The sequence below is a fragment of the Durio zibethinus genome, chromosome 21, assembly GCF_047325235.1.
Source record: "Durio zibethinus cultivar Kanyao isolate XHJ-2024 chromosome 21, ASM4732523v1, whole genome shotgun sequence".
NCBI lineage: Eukaryota > Viridiplantae > Streptophyta > Magnoliopsida > Malvales > Malvaceae > Durio > Durio zibethinus.
The window spans coordinates 21,475,797-21,490,416 of NC_143182.1; the positions used below are offsets into that span (position 1 = coordinate 21,475,797).

Consider the following 14,620-nt stretch of genomic DNA (forward strand, 5'->3'; position numbering starts at 1 on the left):
ATGTCTTTTCACTTAAATTTATGGTTGAAAACCAATACTTTTAAATTAAATATAAAATTAATTAAAAAGATAAAATGATTATTTAGGATCATCTTTCCATTTTTATATTTTTTCAAAGTCTAAAGATGATTTCTTTCAATAAATTTTTTATTATGTCAAATTTTACTATTTGTATTTAACAATTAAATTACACAAACTCTAATGACACATTTTCCATGGTCTTACACAGACTCTAATGCTTGGGAAGGATGTATCATGTATCTATGACACATTTTCCATGGTCTTCTGATGATTGACCTGCCACTAATTTTTTAAATCATTTTATAACATAAATTCTATAAAAATCTTTTTGTTATTAAATTTTACATTTTAAATTTTAATAAACTTGGTATTTATCTTTAATGTTCTTTGCAGTTTGTTGGAGCTTAGTTGAAACAAAAAAATAATCCATAAAATGGACTCAACAATTAAGTCCAACTAGATTTAAGTGCGTGTGATGTACGAGATGACAATTTTAATTTATAATAATTTTTTAAAAATAAAATAACAAATAACAAATAAAAAGAGTTTAAGAAAATTAAATTTATTGCATGTTGAACAACAATTTTAAAATTTTGATAACCAAAAAAATAAATAATTCTAATGAAAGTTTACTAATTATTAGTACTATAAAATAATTAATTAAAGAAAATAAAAAATAAATAATTGAACTATAAAATTTAACAACAATTCAATCATGCTAAAAAAATTAATATGAAATTCAACTCTAAAAAATTTCTATATAACGAAGAAAGAAAAGAAAATAATCTATTAATAAAAAATAATTATAGAAAAAAATTTTAAATGGAGTTTTGTCATTAAATTGCCCTCGAAAAGACGTAAATGTCTTAAACCTTTTTATTCTTCAAAATTTATATCCTTTTTTATTCAATAAAAAAAGAAAAAAAAACACACACACATATGTTAATAAATGCAAAATTTTATGCCTTATAAGAGATACCTTTTACGATCTTACAATCGTGTAGTTAGAGTTAAAAATTGAAAATTTACAATCTAATATTATTTTTTTATTAATTGAATTTTTATTAAAATTTTGAAATTTAAAATTGATTAAAAAATGCATAAAAAATAATTGCATCCAACATAAAATAATCATTACAAAAAAATGCATGTTGGGAAATAACTAAAGTATCAATATCATAAAAGACTTGAAACAAAATTAGACAAAGAAATTATTAATATATTAGAAATTAGATTTGTTAATAAATTCTAAAATGAACTAATTAATAAATCAAAATAAATATTTATATAACATAATTAACAACAGCATTTCAATTGATCAATATAATTTAATGAAAGAAAACTATGTATTTAAATAGAATAAAGGAGATCATTGTATTATATGAATGTATTCACAAACAAATAAGAATAAAAGTAATGGATTAAGGGAAATGGCAACTAAAAAAATCCCAATACGAATTTGAAATTTTAAGTTAAATAAAATAGTTGATAGAGTTTCTGGGTGATAGGAATAACAATACTTAGGTAGGACAGGTTTACTTTTGATGTAAAGTTTTTGACTTTGATACAAAGATGAAGGTAGATAGCTATAAGGCAAACATAACAGTATGTTGGCTAAGATTTCTGTAGCAAGAGATGGCCTTAAACATGTTATAGTCAACTATGTGAAAGATGAAAACAAAATTCAAGTTGATTTTGTAAAGCAGGTTATTTCTAGGGATCATCATTTTACATTAATAATGTAGGGCAACCCAAGAATCTTATTTATTGAGATAAAGTAAAATGTAGATTTCTTTTCTTTTCTTTTTTTTTTTTCTGAAATAAAGTTACGTGTAAATATTAAATGCTAATGGTTGACTAACAATAACTTTAGAATTAAGTGTTATTACAACAAAAATATATCAATTAGTAATAATGCTTATTTAATATATAAATGCTCCTAAAATTATAAAGGAAATGGAAATAGAATCAATGAAATTTTTTATTTACGCTTAGACATACTTAGCTCTATTTTATGGAAAATAAAAAATAGAATCAATTGAAAACTACTTTTAACAATTTTTATTTATGCTTGGATAACAATTAGCTCCACTTTATGGTAAATCATGAAAATGATAATATCAAAGTAACAAACATATCTAATGACTAAAAAAAAATCTAAATTATAATCATTTCATACAAAAAAAAAAAAAATACATATGCAATACTTATGATAGGATAGGTGATAGGTAATCATTTTCTTTTAATCTACCATCTAGCTTGCTTTCTTGTTTCATGATCCAAAAAGTGAAGAATAATGGGTTTGATATATAAATCAATATCATAACAAAAACTTACAAGAAAATATAAAATAATATGTACAAATATATTTATAATTAAAAATATAATAGAACTAATAGCAATAGCCAAAACATTAAAAAAATCTAAATCATTAAATTTTCAAGAAATTTTGCTTAATTTTTTGGAACCCAAATAGATTATTTTAAAGGGAATGTATTTTCAAAATGATTTTTTTTTTCAAAAAGTAACTTATTATTTGATTACATTGAAGCATAATTTATTATATGATTACAATGAAGCATGAATTTGGAAGAGTTTTACTCAAAAGAAAAAATAGATTAATAACTAAACTAATATAAAACCAAATAAAGTAATAAAAAACTTTAAGCAGTAATTGATTATATTAAATTTTGTACATCTAATCCACCTGTATATAAAACCTTACAAAGAAAAAAAAAAGTTTAAGTTATTTTTACTACATGGCTAAAGAAATATTGAGACGATGAGAAAAAAAATATTGAAATGATACAATCTATTTCTTAAGCAACCCAAAACACACTTACTTATAGGATGGGTTTTGTTGTCTTATAAATAATTATGGAATGATTTGTAATTTTTGAATGACTAATTGATTAAAATGAATTTAAGAACCAAATTAAGATCAATAATTGTATTTTAAATTGAGAGTAATTTATACTTGACAATTATAATAATCAAACATAATGTGTATTAACTTGTTTGGGAGAAATGGAAAAGGAAAGATTTTGAAATTAGTGTAATAATGGTAATGAAATTCATTTGACAATTAATTTTAATTGATTGAATAATCTATTAATTATTTTAAAATAATCTATATATACATGTTAAATGTATATATATATATATAACATAACTTAAATGGTGGATTAAATAAATAAGTTGTAGGTTAAGAAATTGACAACTGAATTTTTTTTTACATAAATGTAATTTAAGAGTTGAATATTTACAATTAGAATAATAATTAAAATTTTATTACATTAAATATGAATTTGATTGAAAGTGATTTAAGGTAAATAAAAAAACATAAATGTAATTAATTTATTAGAAGATACATGATAATTTTTTAAAAATTGTCCACATGTAAATTAGATAGGCTATCCATATTGGACAATTTTCATTTTTGTTAAAGATTTTGGTTTTTATATATTTATATAAAATTCAATACATATCATTAATTGGTTCTACAAATTAATTAGTAAATAACTAATTAATTAAAAGAATTTTGATGATATGCAAAAACAAGAAATTAATTAATCATCATACAATGAAATAGTTTTTAATTATTTTTACTCAATCTAAAAAAAAGTACGTAATCTTTTGAATTAAATAAAATGAAATGATAACTTAAAATGAAATCTTGTAAAAATGTAAAAATAATCGAATAAGTATTTAAAAAAAGCTTTAAAGAGCATTTTTTAAAATATAATTAAAATGAAAATCATGATATCTACAGAGTTTGGAATCCAATGTGTGTGTTATTAGTCTTTTGTACGTTTGAAAATTTTCACTGATTGGCACTATTAATATTATTTTCCCAATAGAACATAATTTATCTTTAAATTATATAACAATAAAAACCTTCATCAGTAAAAGAAAAGAGAAACATTATAGTTGACAATTAAAATATATTTTGTTATTATATGCACTGAGAGAGCTAATGCCGCAAATCCAAATGCAAAAAATCAGAACTGATTGCCTTTTCTTTCCTTCTTCTTGGGCATCTTCAAGCTGATTCATCGTCTGCTGTGATTAGCCTCTCAAACATTCTTTCCCTCGCATTGCTTGCCTGCCATTTTCAATGAAGTTTTTCAACGATGCATGGTTTGGCAGAAGAATAAATCTGCTATGAGCTTTTTATAACAGATCAAACCTGTTTTCGCCAATTTGTGAAGGCAGTAATGATGGCAAGGAGCGATGCTTGAACAGTAGAACCTGACAATATTCCAATCCAAAGCCCCTTCCCTCTCAAATTTAGAGCAAAACAAAGCGCAGCAGCTACTGGAATTCCTACAAGGTAATATGCCCCAAGATTCACATAGGCTCCAATTTTCTGCCACCCAGTTCCTCTAGCAACACCTAATTTGCAGAAAATGAAACCAAGAATTAGATGCCTGTGTCATATTGATCTAATTCACAATGCTCATAGTTTCTGTCGAAGCAAAGAACTGACCAGAAAGTACTGCCTGTATGCTGTCCATAAATACTGAAATGCAAAGTAGTGGAATCATTTCTGCAATATAATTGACAACTTCCTTTTCATCGCTAAATAAGCATCCAAGAACGTGGCGGCAAGAAAAGAGCGCAATTGCCACCATGATTGGCTCTATAACTGCAATTATCATTGCAACGATTACAGATAGTCGAGCTGCTTGTGGATTTCCAGCTCCTAATTCATTTGAAACTCGAGTGCTGCAAAGTAGCAGAGGCATATATTCAGTTATACTCACAGAACCATGCATTTTGGAGGGAAAAAAACGCATATTTCTAATATGTATTGCAGTATTAGAAGGAAAAGTAATGGATTTAACCTTGCAGCAGCACTGACCCCATATGGTACGAAGTAGTGTAATGAAGTGATTGTAATGCTTCTCATTGCAAAACTCAAGAGACATAATTAGTAGTATTCTTTTTGAAAACTTGTATAGAAGGAAAAAACTATTAAAAATTGAACTGAAGATTTCAAGTTCTGAAACACAAAATTACTGGTTTAGAGGCTTACCATATCGACAGAACCGATGTCTCAAGCTCTGAATCCGGTAAAAGTCCTGATAACAGTATAAGTAGCTCGAATGACCACCATTCGAGACTACAATTAACAGAATGAAAGAGAGTTATTTGAAATTGCAAACAAATCTAGACACAAGAATGATGGAAAAATATACATTACCAAACCATTACAGTAGATGGGAGTCCATAGCGAAAGAACTCTTTGATGCATAAGAAAATGTTGTTGAAGTTGATAGCACGGGATTTCTCACATGATGAAGAGTACCTCATGTAAATTCCAAGCAATATCACATTAAACCAGAGAACTAATCCGGTTGATAAAGCCGCCCCAACAAGTCCTAATTCTGTTTTGTATACTAGAGTCCAGCAGAGAGGTATATGGAGACATAGAGCTGCACAAGAGCTCAAGAACATGGGAAGAATCAAGCTCTGACATTGGAAATACCGAATTAAAGATTGAAGAAGTGGGTAGGCAAGTAATGCAGGTATGAGCCAGATTGCATATTTGCCAGCTTCCATTGCAATCTCAGGGTCCTGACCCATCAATATTAACAGCTTGTCCATGAATATCCAAACCAAGCATATCGGAATACAAACTAGAATGAGAGAAATCATTGAACAATAGGTGTAAGTTCCAAGCTTTTGATATTGTTGAGCTCCATAAGCTTGCCCACATAGAGTTTCCAATGCACCAGCAATTCCAAACTGTTAATTTGGCACATAAAAAATAGTGTCACTAATTTCATATTCACATATTGAGAGTGAAAACTTTTGTGAACAATGAAATACTGCAAAAATCAAGCATAATCTCATTTGCAGTGTTTACCTAGTTCATGCACCCGTTCATACTTGTTATTAATAGTATATATGTTTGTCTAGACCCAATCCAACCCGAAATTTTAATTTTAAAAAATTTTTCAAACCCGTCCCAAATTAAAAAAATTAAATCTCAAACTCACCTATTAAACTTAATTTATATAATAATAAAAAAAATAATTAAACTAATTTTAATGAGATTATATTCAATTCACGTATATATAAAAAATAATAATAAAAATTATATAAAAGTAAAAATTAAGTTTAATAAAATATATAATTTTTGTTTTTAATTTATATATATGTGAATTAACTTTTATATAATTCACATATATATAAAAATAAAAAAATTATATATATATGAAAATTATGTGAGATCAGATTGAGTTTGGGGTTTAAATCTTTTGTCAATATTTGACCTTAAATTTAAACAAACTTAAAAATTATGTCCAATCCCATTTAATATGTTTTAATTTTTTTATCCAAATTCTCTTAAATTTTGGCAGACCTGCAGAGTTGGACAAGTAGTTCAGTCCCTAAACAAGTCTAGTCATACCATAAATTGCATCATTATGCATAATAATTTTTTTAAAATAGACAAATAAATATGATGTAATACTTATTTCAAAAAATACTAATAAAATGTTATACTAATTATAACATAATTATTACTCTATGTAAATGTAAAATCATAGATTTTTTTAATCTAAAAAAATTACATATTTTGTAATGTAAAAAAAATCTTTTAAATTAAGGAAAATGGACGAGCATGTGATTAAATTTCAAATTGTAATTCTCATTGATTTTTATTTATTACAATTTAAATGTTTATAATAAGATTAGTTTTATAGATAAAAAAAGCTTTAATTATACAGAGTTGGTGTCTTTATGATAGAATTTTTCTATATTATTTTTTTAAAATAACTATGGTTAACTTTCATAAAACAAAGATAAAGTGAGAGTCCATGAGTAATTAAATTATCCTCTTTGATTAAATTTTTAAATTACCATTTTAAATTTATTTTTTGTTTATTATAATTTTGAATTTTAATAACAAGATTAATTTTGTAGATATAAAAAAGTTTAATTACAATGGATTGTTGCCATCATGATATAATTTTCTTTTATAGTAACTCTTTAGATAATTCTTACTTGGTGAATTTTTATCAAAGATAATGTTAGAGTCCATGAGTAATTAAATCTCATGCCACATTATATAAATGAAAAACTTTGATTTCAACATCTTTGGATTTCATACAGTGGCAGATCTTGGTGTTCGATTTTGAGGGAAAAATTAAAAGGTTAAAATTATATATATTTTTCATTTAAATTATACTATTATATATTTATTAACATAAAACATATATGTAATAATATACTAAAAAATAACAAACTTATAAAACTTAAATTTTATTAATTCAAAATAAAAGTATAAAAAAATTTAGCAAATAAATAATTTTATTTAAACTTTTAAACTTTTTTTTAAAAAAAAATAAAATCTTTAACAATTGAAGCTGAACTATATATATATTTTTTTATGTTGACAACCAAGTTATGTATAACAAACTGATCATCTTCCATCTTATTTCATAGCCTTATTTTGATGATTTTCATGGTTGAAAATGTTGGCTCAATTCACCAATTATTTAGATGTCGAAAAGAATTAAAATAAATTTGATCAATTTATTAATGAGATCATTTATTTATTTTTTTCAATTTTTATCCAAATAAAACACAATTGTAATAAAAAGGATAAATTTTAATATTTCACGCATGTCACATTCAAAATATTTCAATTGAAATTTCAAATTAAATTACCTTGCTCAGTAGATGCTATAATTAAAAAAGTTAAATTGATTTTTTTTTTAAATTCACATGAATTATGAGTTAATATTTGTTACAAATCAATTGATTTTAAGTGTTTATCATTAATGATTAGTAAGTAAAATAAATAGATAGATATTAATTTAATTTTATACATTTAATTTAAAAAATCTAAATTTAAAAAATTTAAATTTATTTAATACGAATATGCATATCTATATATGAATAAAGGAAAAGTTTCAAAATTATTGGGGAGCCTTTCTTCCTAGCCATGCTTATTATTCGCCCCTAATTTTATATATATATATATATATTGTTTTTGTTTTGGTTGGAGAAAAAAAAGACAATGCTGTGGTACCAAAATTTTAATAAAAGAATTGGGCCCTTCCATTTTGTCTTTTGTGCAAACGTCGACCCATAATTAAAACACCAGTAGCACTATATCCTAGCTTCCAAAAAAAAATTATATTTAATTAGTACTATATATATTTATATAGTATTATACAGTTGTCACTTTTCATTTAAAATAAAAAGCTGAAAACGATACCTAAAGTTGGCTCAATTACACATTAAAATTTACAAATCTTTTGTTAAATGCAAATAAAGTTTGTGGTCCAGACAAGGCTGTAATCACAATGATTCACCAAACGATATACAGGACAAATAAAGTGAAAATAAAGTTCCAGTCCCTCGAATTTATAAATTTTCTTGGATTCTTCTTAAAATTTGGCTTTTTTTTTTATGTAAATATTTAATGTGAAGAAAAGTTTTTTATTTTAAAATTAGGGCATAATGTAAATTTTAGAGAGAATTTGTAATAAATTTACAGACAATTCATTAAAAAAGGTTACTGATAACAGAATTTAAATTTAAATGTTACTAGTAAATTATTAGAATTTTATTAATTTTATTAACTCTAGTAGGTCAACTTAGATTCTTTATATGTAAAAAATGAAATTTTATTTGTTTTAAAAATTGAATACATAAATAAACAACGATTAAAACTTGGTGACCAGAAAATGAAAAATTGACAATCAAATGATTTTTCTTTAATACGTGTGAAAGCCGAATAGGAACAGAATTAGGGATGGGAAGAGTAAAACACTTGGGTCTATAGTTGCCGAGGTGTAAATAAAAATTTTTTTTTAATTAATTATATATAAATATGTTCAATCTTTAGTTGCTTATATTCTATTTTGAATAATATTTTTATATTTATTTATTAAATAAATCGAATGCAAATAAAAATTTATTTGATTCGTTTATATTTGTAAACAAAAATTTACTTAAAATTAATTTATTTTATTTATTGCTCGTTTATTGTTATTTATAATAACAATAATAAAATAATATTTTTATTTTTTACTTTAATTCTATTTTAAGATTCGTTTATATTTATTTAAGTCAATTTTATTTGTTTAAAATTTGTTTATTTAAATTTGTTATGATTTATTATTATTTATTTATATATATGAGCATATTCGTTTAATATTTACGAATAAATTTATTTAACTTAATTGAATCGAATATGAATAAAAAATAAATATCTTATTATTTAAATGAATCGAATTCAAAAAAAAAATAATTTTTTTTATCAAATATGAGTTGAATTTGAACACATTTAAAAATAAACTAATAAATCATAAATATATTTTTATTTATTTATATTTGATTCATTCACAATCTAAAAAATCATTATTAAACTTAATTTCAGCACACAAGATTTCAAAATGAATTTCACATCAAATTTCAACTTTAAAGGACAGCAATATTTTTAGCTTTTGACTAATGGCTGCCCAACACTATAAAAATTAAAAACCCTAGTGAATGTTTTAGGTGAGATTGTTGGTCCCTATGTTTTGTTTTTTAAAGGAAGAATATGAGGTTGCCTATTTCTCCATTCCCATTTATGTATAAAATAAAAAAACTCGAACACTTAAAATAACACAAAATCTTAAAGACAAATTAAAAGTTGGGTGTCCAACTACGTCTTTGGATTTATTGATTTTAATAATCAAGCTTTAAAGCCGAATTGAATTTTATTAGAAAATCTGTTCCACGAGTTACGAGCACTAACGAAAGAAGACAAACTGCTAAATGCCAATACGTATTGCCAAATTTGAGATATACATGTAAATAATAATGTGATTTATTATTAAAATATTAAAATTTTAATTTAAATAATTAAATATTAAATTTTGATAATTTCAAATATAAAAAAATAAAATCTATACTAGCTCAATAGGTTGCTTGGAGAGAAAAAAAATACATGAACTTATTGTTGTAGAAATAAATATTTTGAGTTGTGTTAAATGAATTCTTCATATTTTTATATACGAGATTGTTAATTATTAAATTTTTATTATTAAAATTAAAATTTTAATATTTTATTTACAAATCATATCATTATTGACTTCTTTTTATTGTGAAATGACATTTAGATATCTTTTAAATTTATATAAAAAATGCCAAAAACATGATAGATACGGTGTCCAAAGATGTTTTGAGTAAGTAGTGAAATTCAAAAAGTTTAAATACTAAGAAAAATCGATCATGATATCATATCTTCGATGTTTCCTCCTAGAAGTCATTAAATATTAATTTTCTGTTTGTACGGAAAGATGACGCGTGTACAGCTGAATTACATTGATATCTTTTTTCTTATTACTAATGATTACTTTTTCGGTGATATTGATTGATTTTTATAGAATTAAAAAAAAAAGATTGATTTTAATATATTTAATATTAAAATTTAAATTTTTTAATAAAATTAAAATTTCATAATTTTTAATGTTAAAAAGTAAAAAAAATATATTATATAATTTTAAAATATAAAAAAAATTAAAATTTTAGATATTAAAAAAAACATAATTTAAAGATATCCCAAAAAAATGAAAAAAAAAAGGAACGAAAGGAGTATATGATATGTTTAGTTAAGATAAATATGAATGTGTTCATCAGTTTTAACTGTATATCCTAAGTAACAGTTATAGGCGGATTGGTGTTATTAAGTGTTCATGAACACCCTTAAAACTTGAAAAACAAAAAATTTTGAAAGAAAATTTTTGGTTGGACACTTTCAAAAAATTTTTTAGGACACCATTTTCATTGATAAAACTGATTATAGTCAATAATTTTATATATATAATAAGTGAACATCCTAAAAAAAATTTTAAATCCATCACTGCATGAGTGCAAATTTGCAAGTGAAAAAAAACGAAGCGGAAAAGGATTGAGGGAGAGAACACGTACAACAAAGCTGAAGCCAGTGACAGTACAGAAGGAGAAACCTAGGGCAATCCCGGAAAGAGGTAGCTCCCCCAGGTGTCCAACTATCATCACCGATATGACCTGCAAAAGGTACTGCGACACCGTCACTGCCACCATCGGCACCGCCATGTAGCTCACCTTCCTTAGCTCCTCTGCAAAGCCACTCCATGTTATCTTCCATTTTTCTTCCTGATCTTTTCTACCTAGCAATGCCTCGTCCATTTCCTTCCTTTTCTGAACACAACTTGTTATGACCTAAGGGCATGTAATGGGCTTGCTTATGTAGTTGCATTAAATATTATATAATATGTCGGATCATCTTACCATGTGCGTAACAATAAGTGGTGTATTTTTCTTTTCAATTATTTATGTTTTTCTGGTCAAAATCTGAATGATTCAACTAAATGTTGGAAGTTGTGTTTTTTAACAATTAAATTAGTGATTAGTCCCACAAACTTTTTTCTTTTATTTTAAGCATAGTCCCATGAACTTTGTAGATCTAATTAAAAAATTTTATATATCGACAGGGCAATTTAATGTTGCTTTTTGGTAGGTTTAGTTCACTCCTTTTTAATTCATCTTATAATATATTTTCGACAAAGATTGTTCGGTATTAAATCTTATATGTTAAAATTTCATAAATTTGGCATTTGATCTTACATTTTAGATTAAAAATTTTGTTTGCTGATGATTAACCTCTTGCTCTTTCAATTTTTTTTTTGTGTTTTATTGGATATGTATAACTAGCCAATCAAATTAATTATAAAAACTTACAAATTATTTTTTAAATTACAGAAAATTTTCAACATAAAATACGAGTACTTTTGAAAAGGGGTGCATGGGTCTGTTCTATTCACCTTATTTACTGGGAAGAATTTCTTTGTAATGATTTTCCGTGCCGAAAAGACAAAACTTAAAGAATCTTTTAGTAAGGGAAAGTTAAAACCCAAGACTAGACTAGGGTGATATAATATCATAAATTTTTAAAATTAAATTTAGATTCGAATCAAATATTTACGTGATTTAAATTTAATTAAATTAAATTTTATTGATTTGGTTGAGTTTGGTTTATTAATTTTTTAAATTTTAAATTTTAAATTTTTATATATTATTTTAATATAAAATTTTAATATATTTAAGTAAATTTTGATATAAAATTATTATTTTTATTTTATAAAAATTTAAAAATATATATAAATTAAAAAATATATATAATTCGATTTGATTTCTTTTTTCAATTTTTCACCTTCTGATCTAAAATCTGATCGAATCTAATATACACATTTAATATTCAAACTTGAACTGAATCGAACATGATTTCGAATCATTTTTTGGTTTTAGGGTTTTTATATCAATTTTTTTAAACTAATTATATATATATAATTCAAATATTTTTTAATAATGCCAAATCTTTTTGCATAAATTTTAAACTTATATCTCCTAATTTTATTATATTAAATAGTGTTTTGGTTACCTAATTTTTTTTATGAATTTCTTACTTTTGACTTTTTCTATTTATATTCTTTAGAATCGTTATTTGTTAAAATTTATTGAAACTTTTAGTTTTCTAATATTAGTTTTTTTTTTTACTATTGATTTTCTTGTGATTTATATTTTTTTATCACAATAGACTTTTGGTTGCCTAATTTTTTTATGGATTTTTTACTTTTAATTTTCTTCTATTTATGTTCTTTAAAATATTACTTGTTAACATTTATTGAAATTTTTAATGTTTTTGGCTATTGATTTTCATGTGATTTATGATTTTTCATTATAGTAGGCTTTTGGTTGCCTAACTATAGATATCCCATTTTATCTGAGAATTTTTTTTGGGATAAAAAATGAGGTTTTAGCCATTACTTGGGCCTTATTGTGAAGCTTTAGGCCCAATAAAAAATTTTTAATTTTAAGTTTAATTTGATCTCATTTTTTATTTAATGTTATTTTTCAAAAAAGGTCAAAAATAAAAAAAATAAAATTAAAAGTAAAAAAAAAAGTCAAATGTCAAAGGTAAAAAGTAAAAAGTAAAAAAAAAAAAAAAGCGTGTTTGAAATCTAGGCATCAAATCTGGAATTTGAATCACTGCAGATTAATGGATTTTATGATTTTGGGAATTCTAATCTCTATGAAAAGAGAAAGTTACAAGAAATCAAATCACTAAAAAATCCAATCCTTGAAATCAATCAATTGAATTTTTTCAAATTAAAAGAGATTGAATCCTTATAAAATGAGGAAGACATAAATCATAAGGGGAAAAACAAAAATCATCAAGGTGTAATCATAGATTTTTGGGTTTGATCTTTTAGTTCTAGGATTTTAGGGTTTTGGGTTTGGCTCAATTCTGTGTTGGTTTTTAAGAATTTTTCTAAGGTTGGATTCTTGAATTTGGTTTTCTGATATGATTTTAATGTTGTTTTGCAGTTTTTTGGGTCTTTGAAGAAACTATTTTGATTTCGGGTTAATGAGTGTTTTATTTTGATTTTCTTTTTATGAATTTTTGCTTGAATTTTTGGAATTTGATTTGAATTTTTTTTGGGTTTATACTTGAAATTTTTGGTGGGTGTTGAATTTTCTAGGTTCACCAAGTTTTTAGAAAAGTTTGAATATTTCGAATGTCGTTTGAATTTTATGATGTCAGAATCTGGGTTGATTTTGGTCGATTGAATTTCATGGTAAGATGTTTTAGAGAGAGATTAGCGCGTTTTGGCTTAAAAAGAGAAACTTCAAGGTTGGATTTAGGAAAAGCATGGAATTTAGGCTTTTATAATAACCTAATACGATGCCATTTTGCAAAAAAGCTAACTAGAATGAACCAGTGGAGATCATATGTGGCCCATTTGGTGACTTGACCCAAATCACACGATTTGGCATTTCTTTTTGCTTTTAATTTTTAGTTTTGATTTTAGTTTTATTTCTTTTTTTTTGTTTTTCCTTTTTCTTTTGTTTTTTTTTATGTCTTTCATATTTTTATTTTATGTTTTTATTGTGAGTAAATTAATATGATAAAAAAATGGTCAGATTATTTATGAATGTTTTATTTATTTATTAATTATTATTATTATTTATTTGCATAATTATTAATTAAGTGCATGATAATTGATATTAATTGCATTATAATTTATATGTTATGTTATTGCATGATATACTATATTTTTTGCATGATATTGCATGATATTATTTGCATGATAATTTTTGTTATTTTAATTGATTTTTTGCTTTCAAATTTAAAATTAAAAATAAAAGCTTTCCAAAAAAAATATTTTTCAATCTTACCAAACTATTGAAGGATTTAATGAATTTTTTTGAAACAAATATTTCTTAAAATCCTATAAACGTATTGGAGGATAATTATGGATGGGAAGTCTTACCAATATAATGAAAGATATTTCTAAGAATAAATTGTTTTCACAAATAAATAAATTTTCAATCTTACCAATATATTGGAGGATAATCTTTGACAAAAAATCTTACCAACATATTAAAAAATATTTTTGAAAATTAATTGTTTTCACAAATGAAAGTTTCTTTTACAAAAAAAAAAAAAAGAATCTGACGATGAACTTTTTCAGAGTGAGACACTAGTTTTTGTGAATATTCTTAAGGTGAAAAAATTATTTTAAATTGCTACCAAACTATTAGAGTA

At 24.0% G+C, this 14,620-nt stretch overlaps 1 protein-coding gene across 1 annotated transcript; it reads right to left on the reverse strand.

Moving 5' to 3' along the window:
• Window positions 1-3,814: 3,814 nt before the first annotated feature.
• On the reverse strand, window positions 3,815-11,240 carry LOC111306322 (protein DETOXIFICATION 14-like). Its single transcript, XM_022904220.2, has 7 exons — window positions 10,960-11,240; window positions 5,228-5,772; window positions 5,060-5,146; window positions 4,869-4,925; window positions 4,511-4,749; window positions 4,211-4,416; window positions 3,815-4,126 (listed from the first exon to the last, which is right to left on the reverse strand). The coding sequence occupies exons 1-7, from the start codon at window positions 11,197-11,199 to the stop codon at window positions 4,064-4,066; spliced, it is 1,437 nt and encodes a 478-aa protein (XP_022759955.1). The 5' UTR covers window positions 11,200-11,240; the 3' UTR covers window positions 3,815-4,063.
• Window positions 11,241-14,620: the final 3,380 nt, after the last annotated feature.

What these genes read in the sequence shown, in the direction of transcription:
- LOC111306322 (XM_022904220.2), bottom strand. Translation starts at nt 11,199, where the DNA reads ATGGACGAGGCATTGCTAGGTAGAAAAGATCAGGAAGAAAAATGGAAG. An exon ending in CCATCTACTGTAATGGTTTG is followed by an intron (nt 5,147 to 5,227) that starts GTAATGTATATT and finishes TGTTAATTGTAG; the next exon opens with TCTCGAATGGTGGTCATTCG. An exon ending in CATACAGGCAGTACTTTCTG is followed by an intron (nt 4,417 to 4,510) that starts GTCAGTTCTTTG and finishes TCTGCAAATTAG; the next exon opens with GTGTTGCTAGAGGAACTGGG.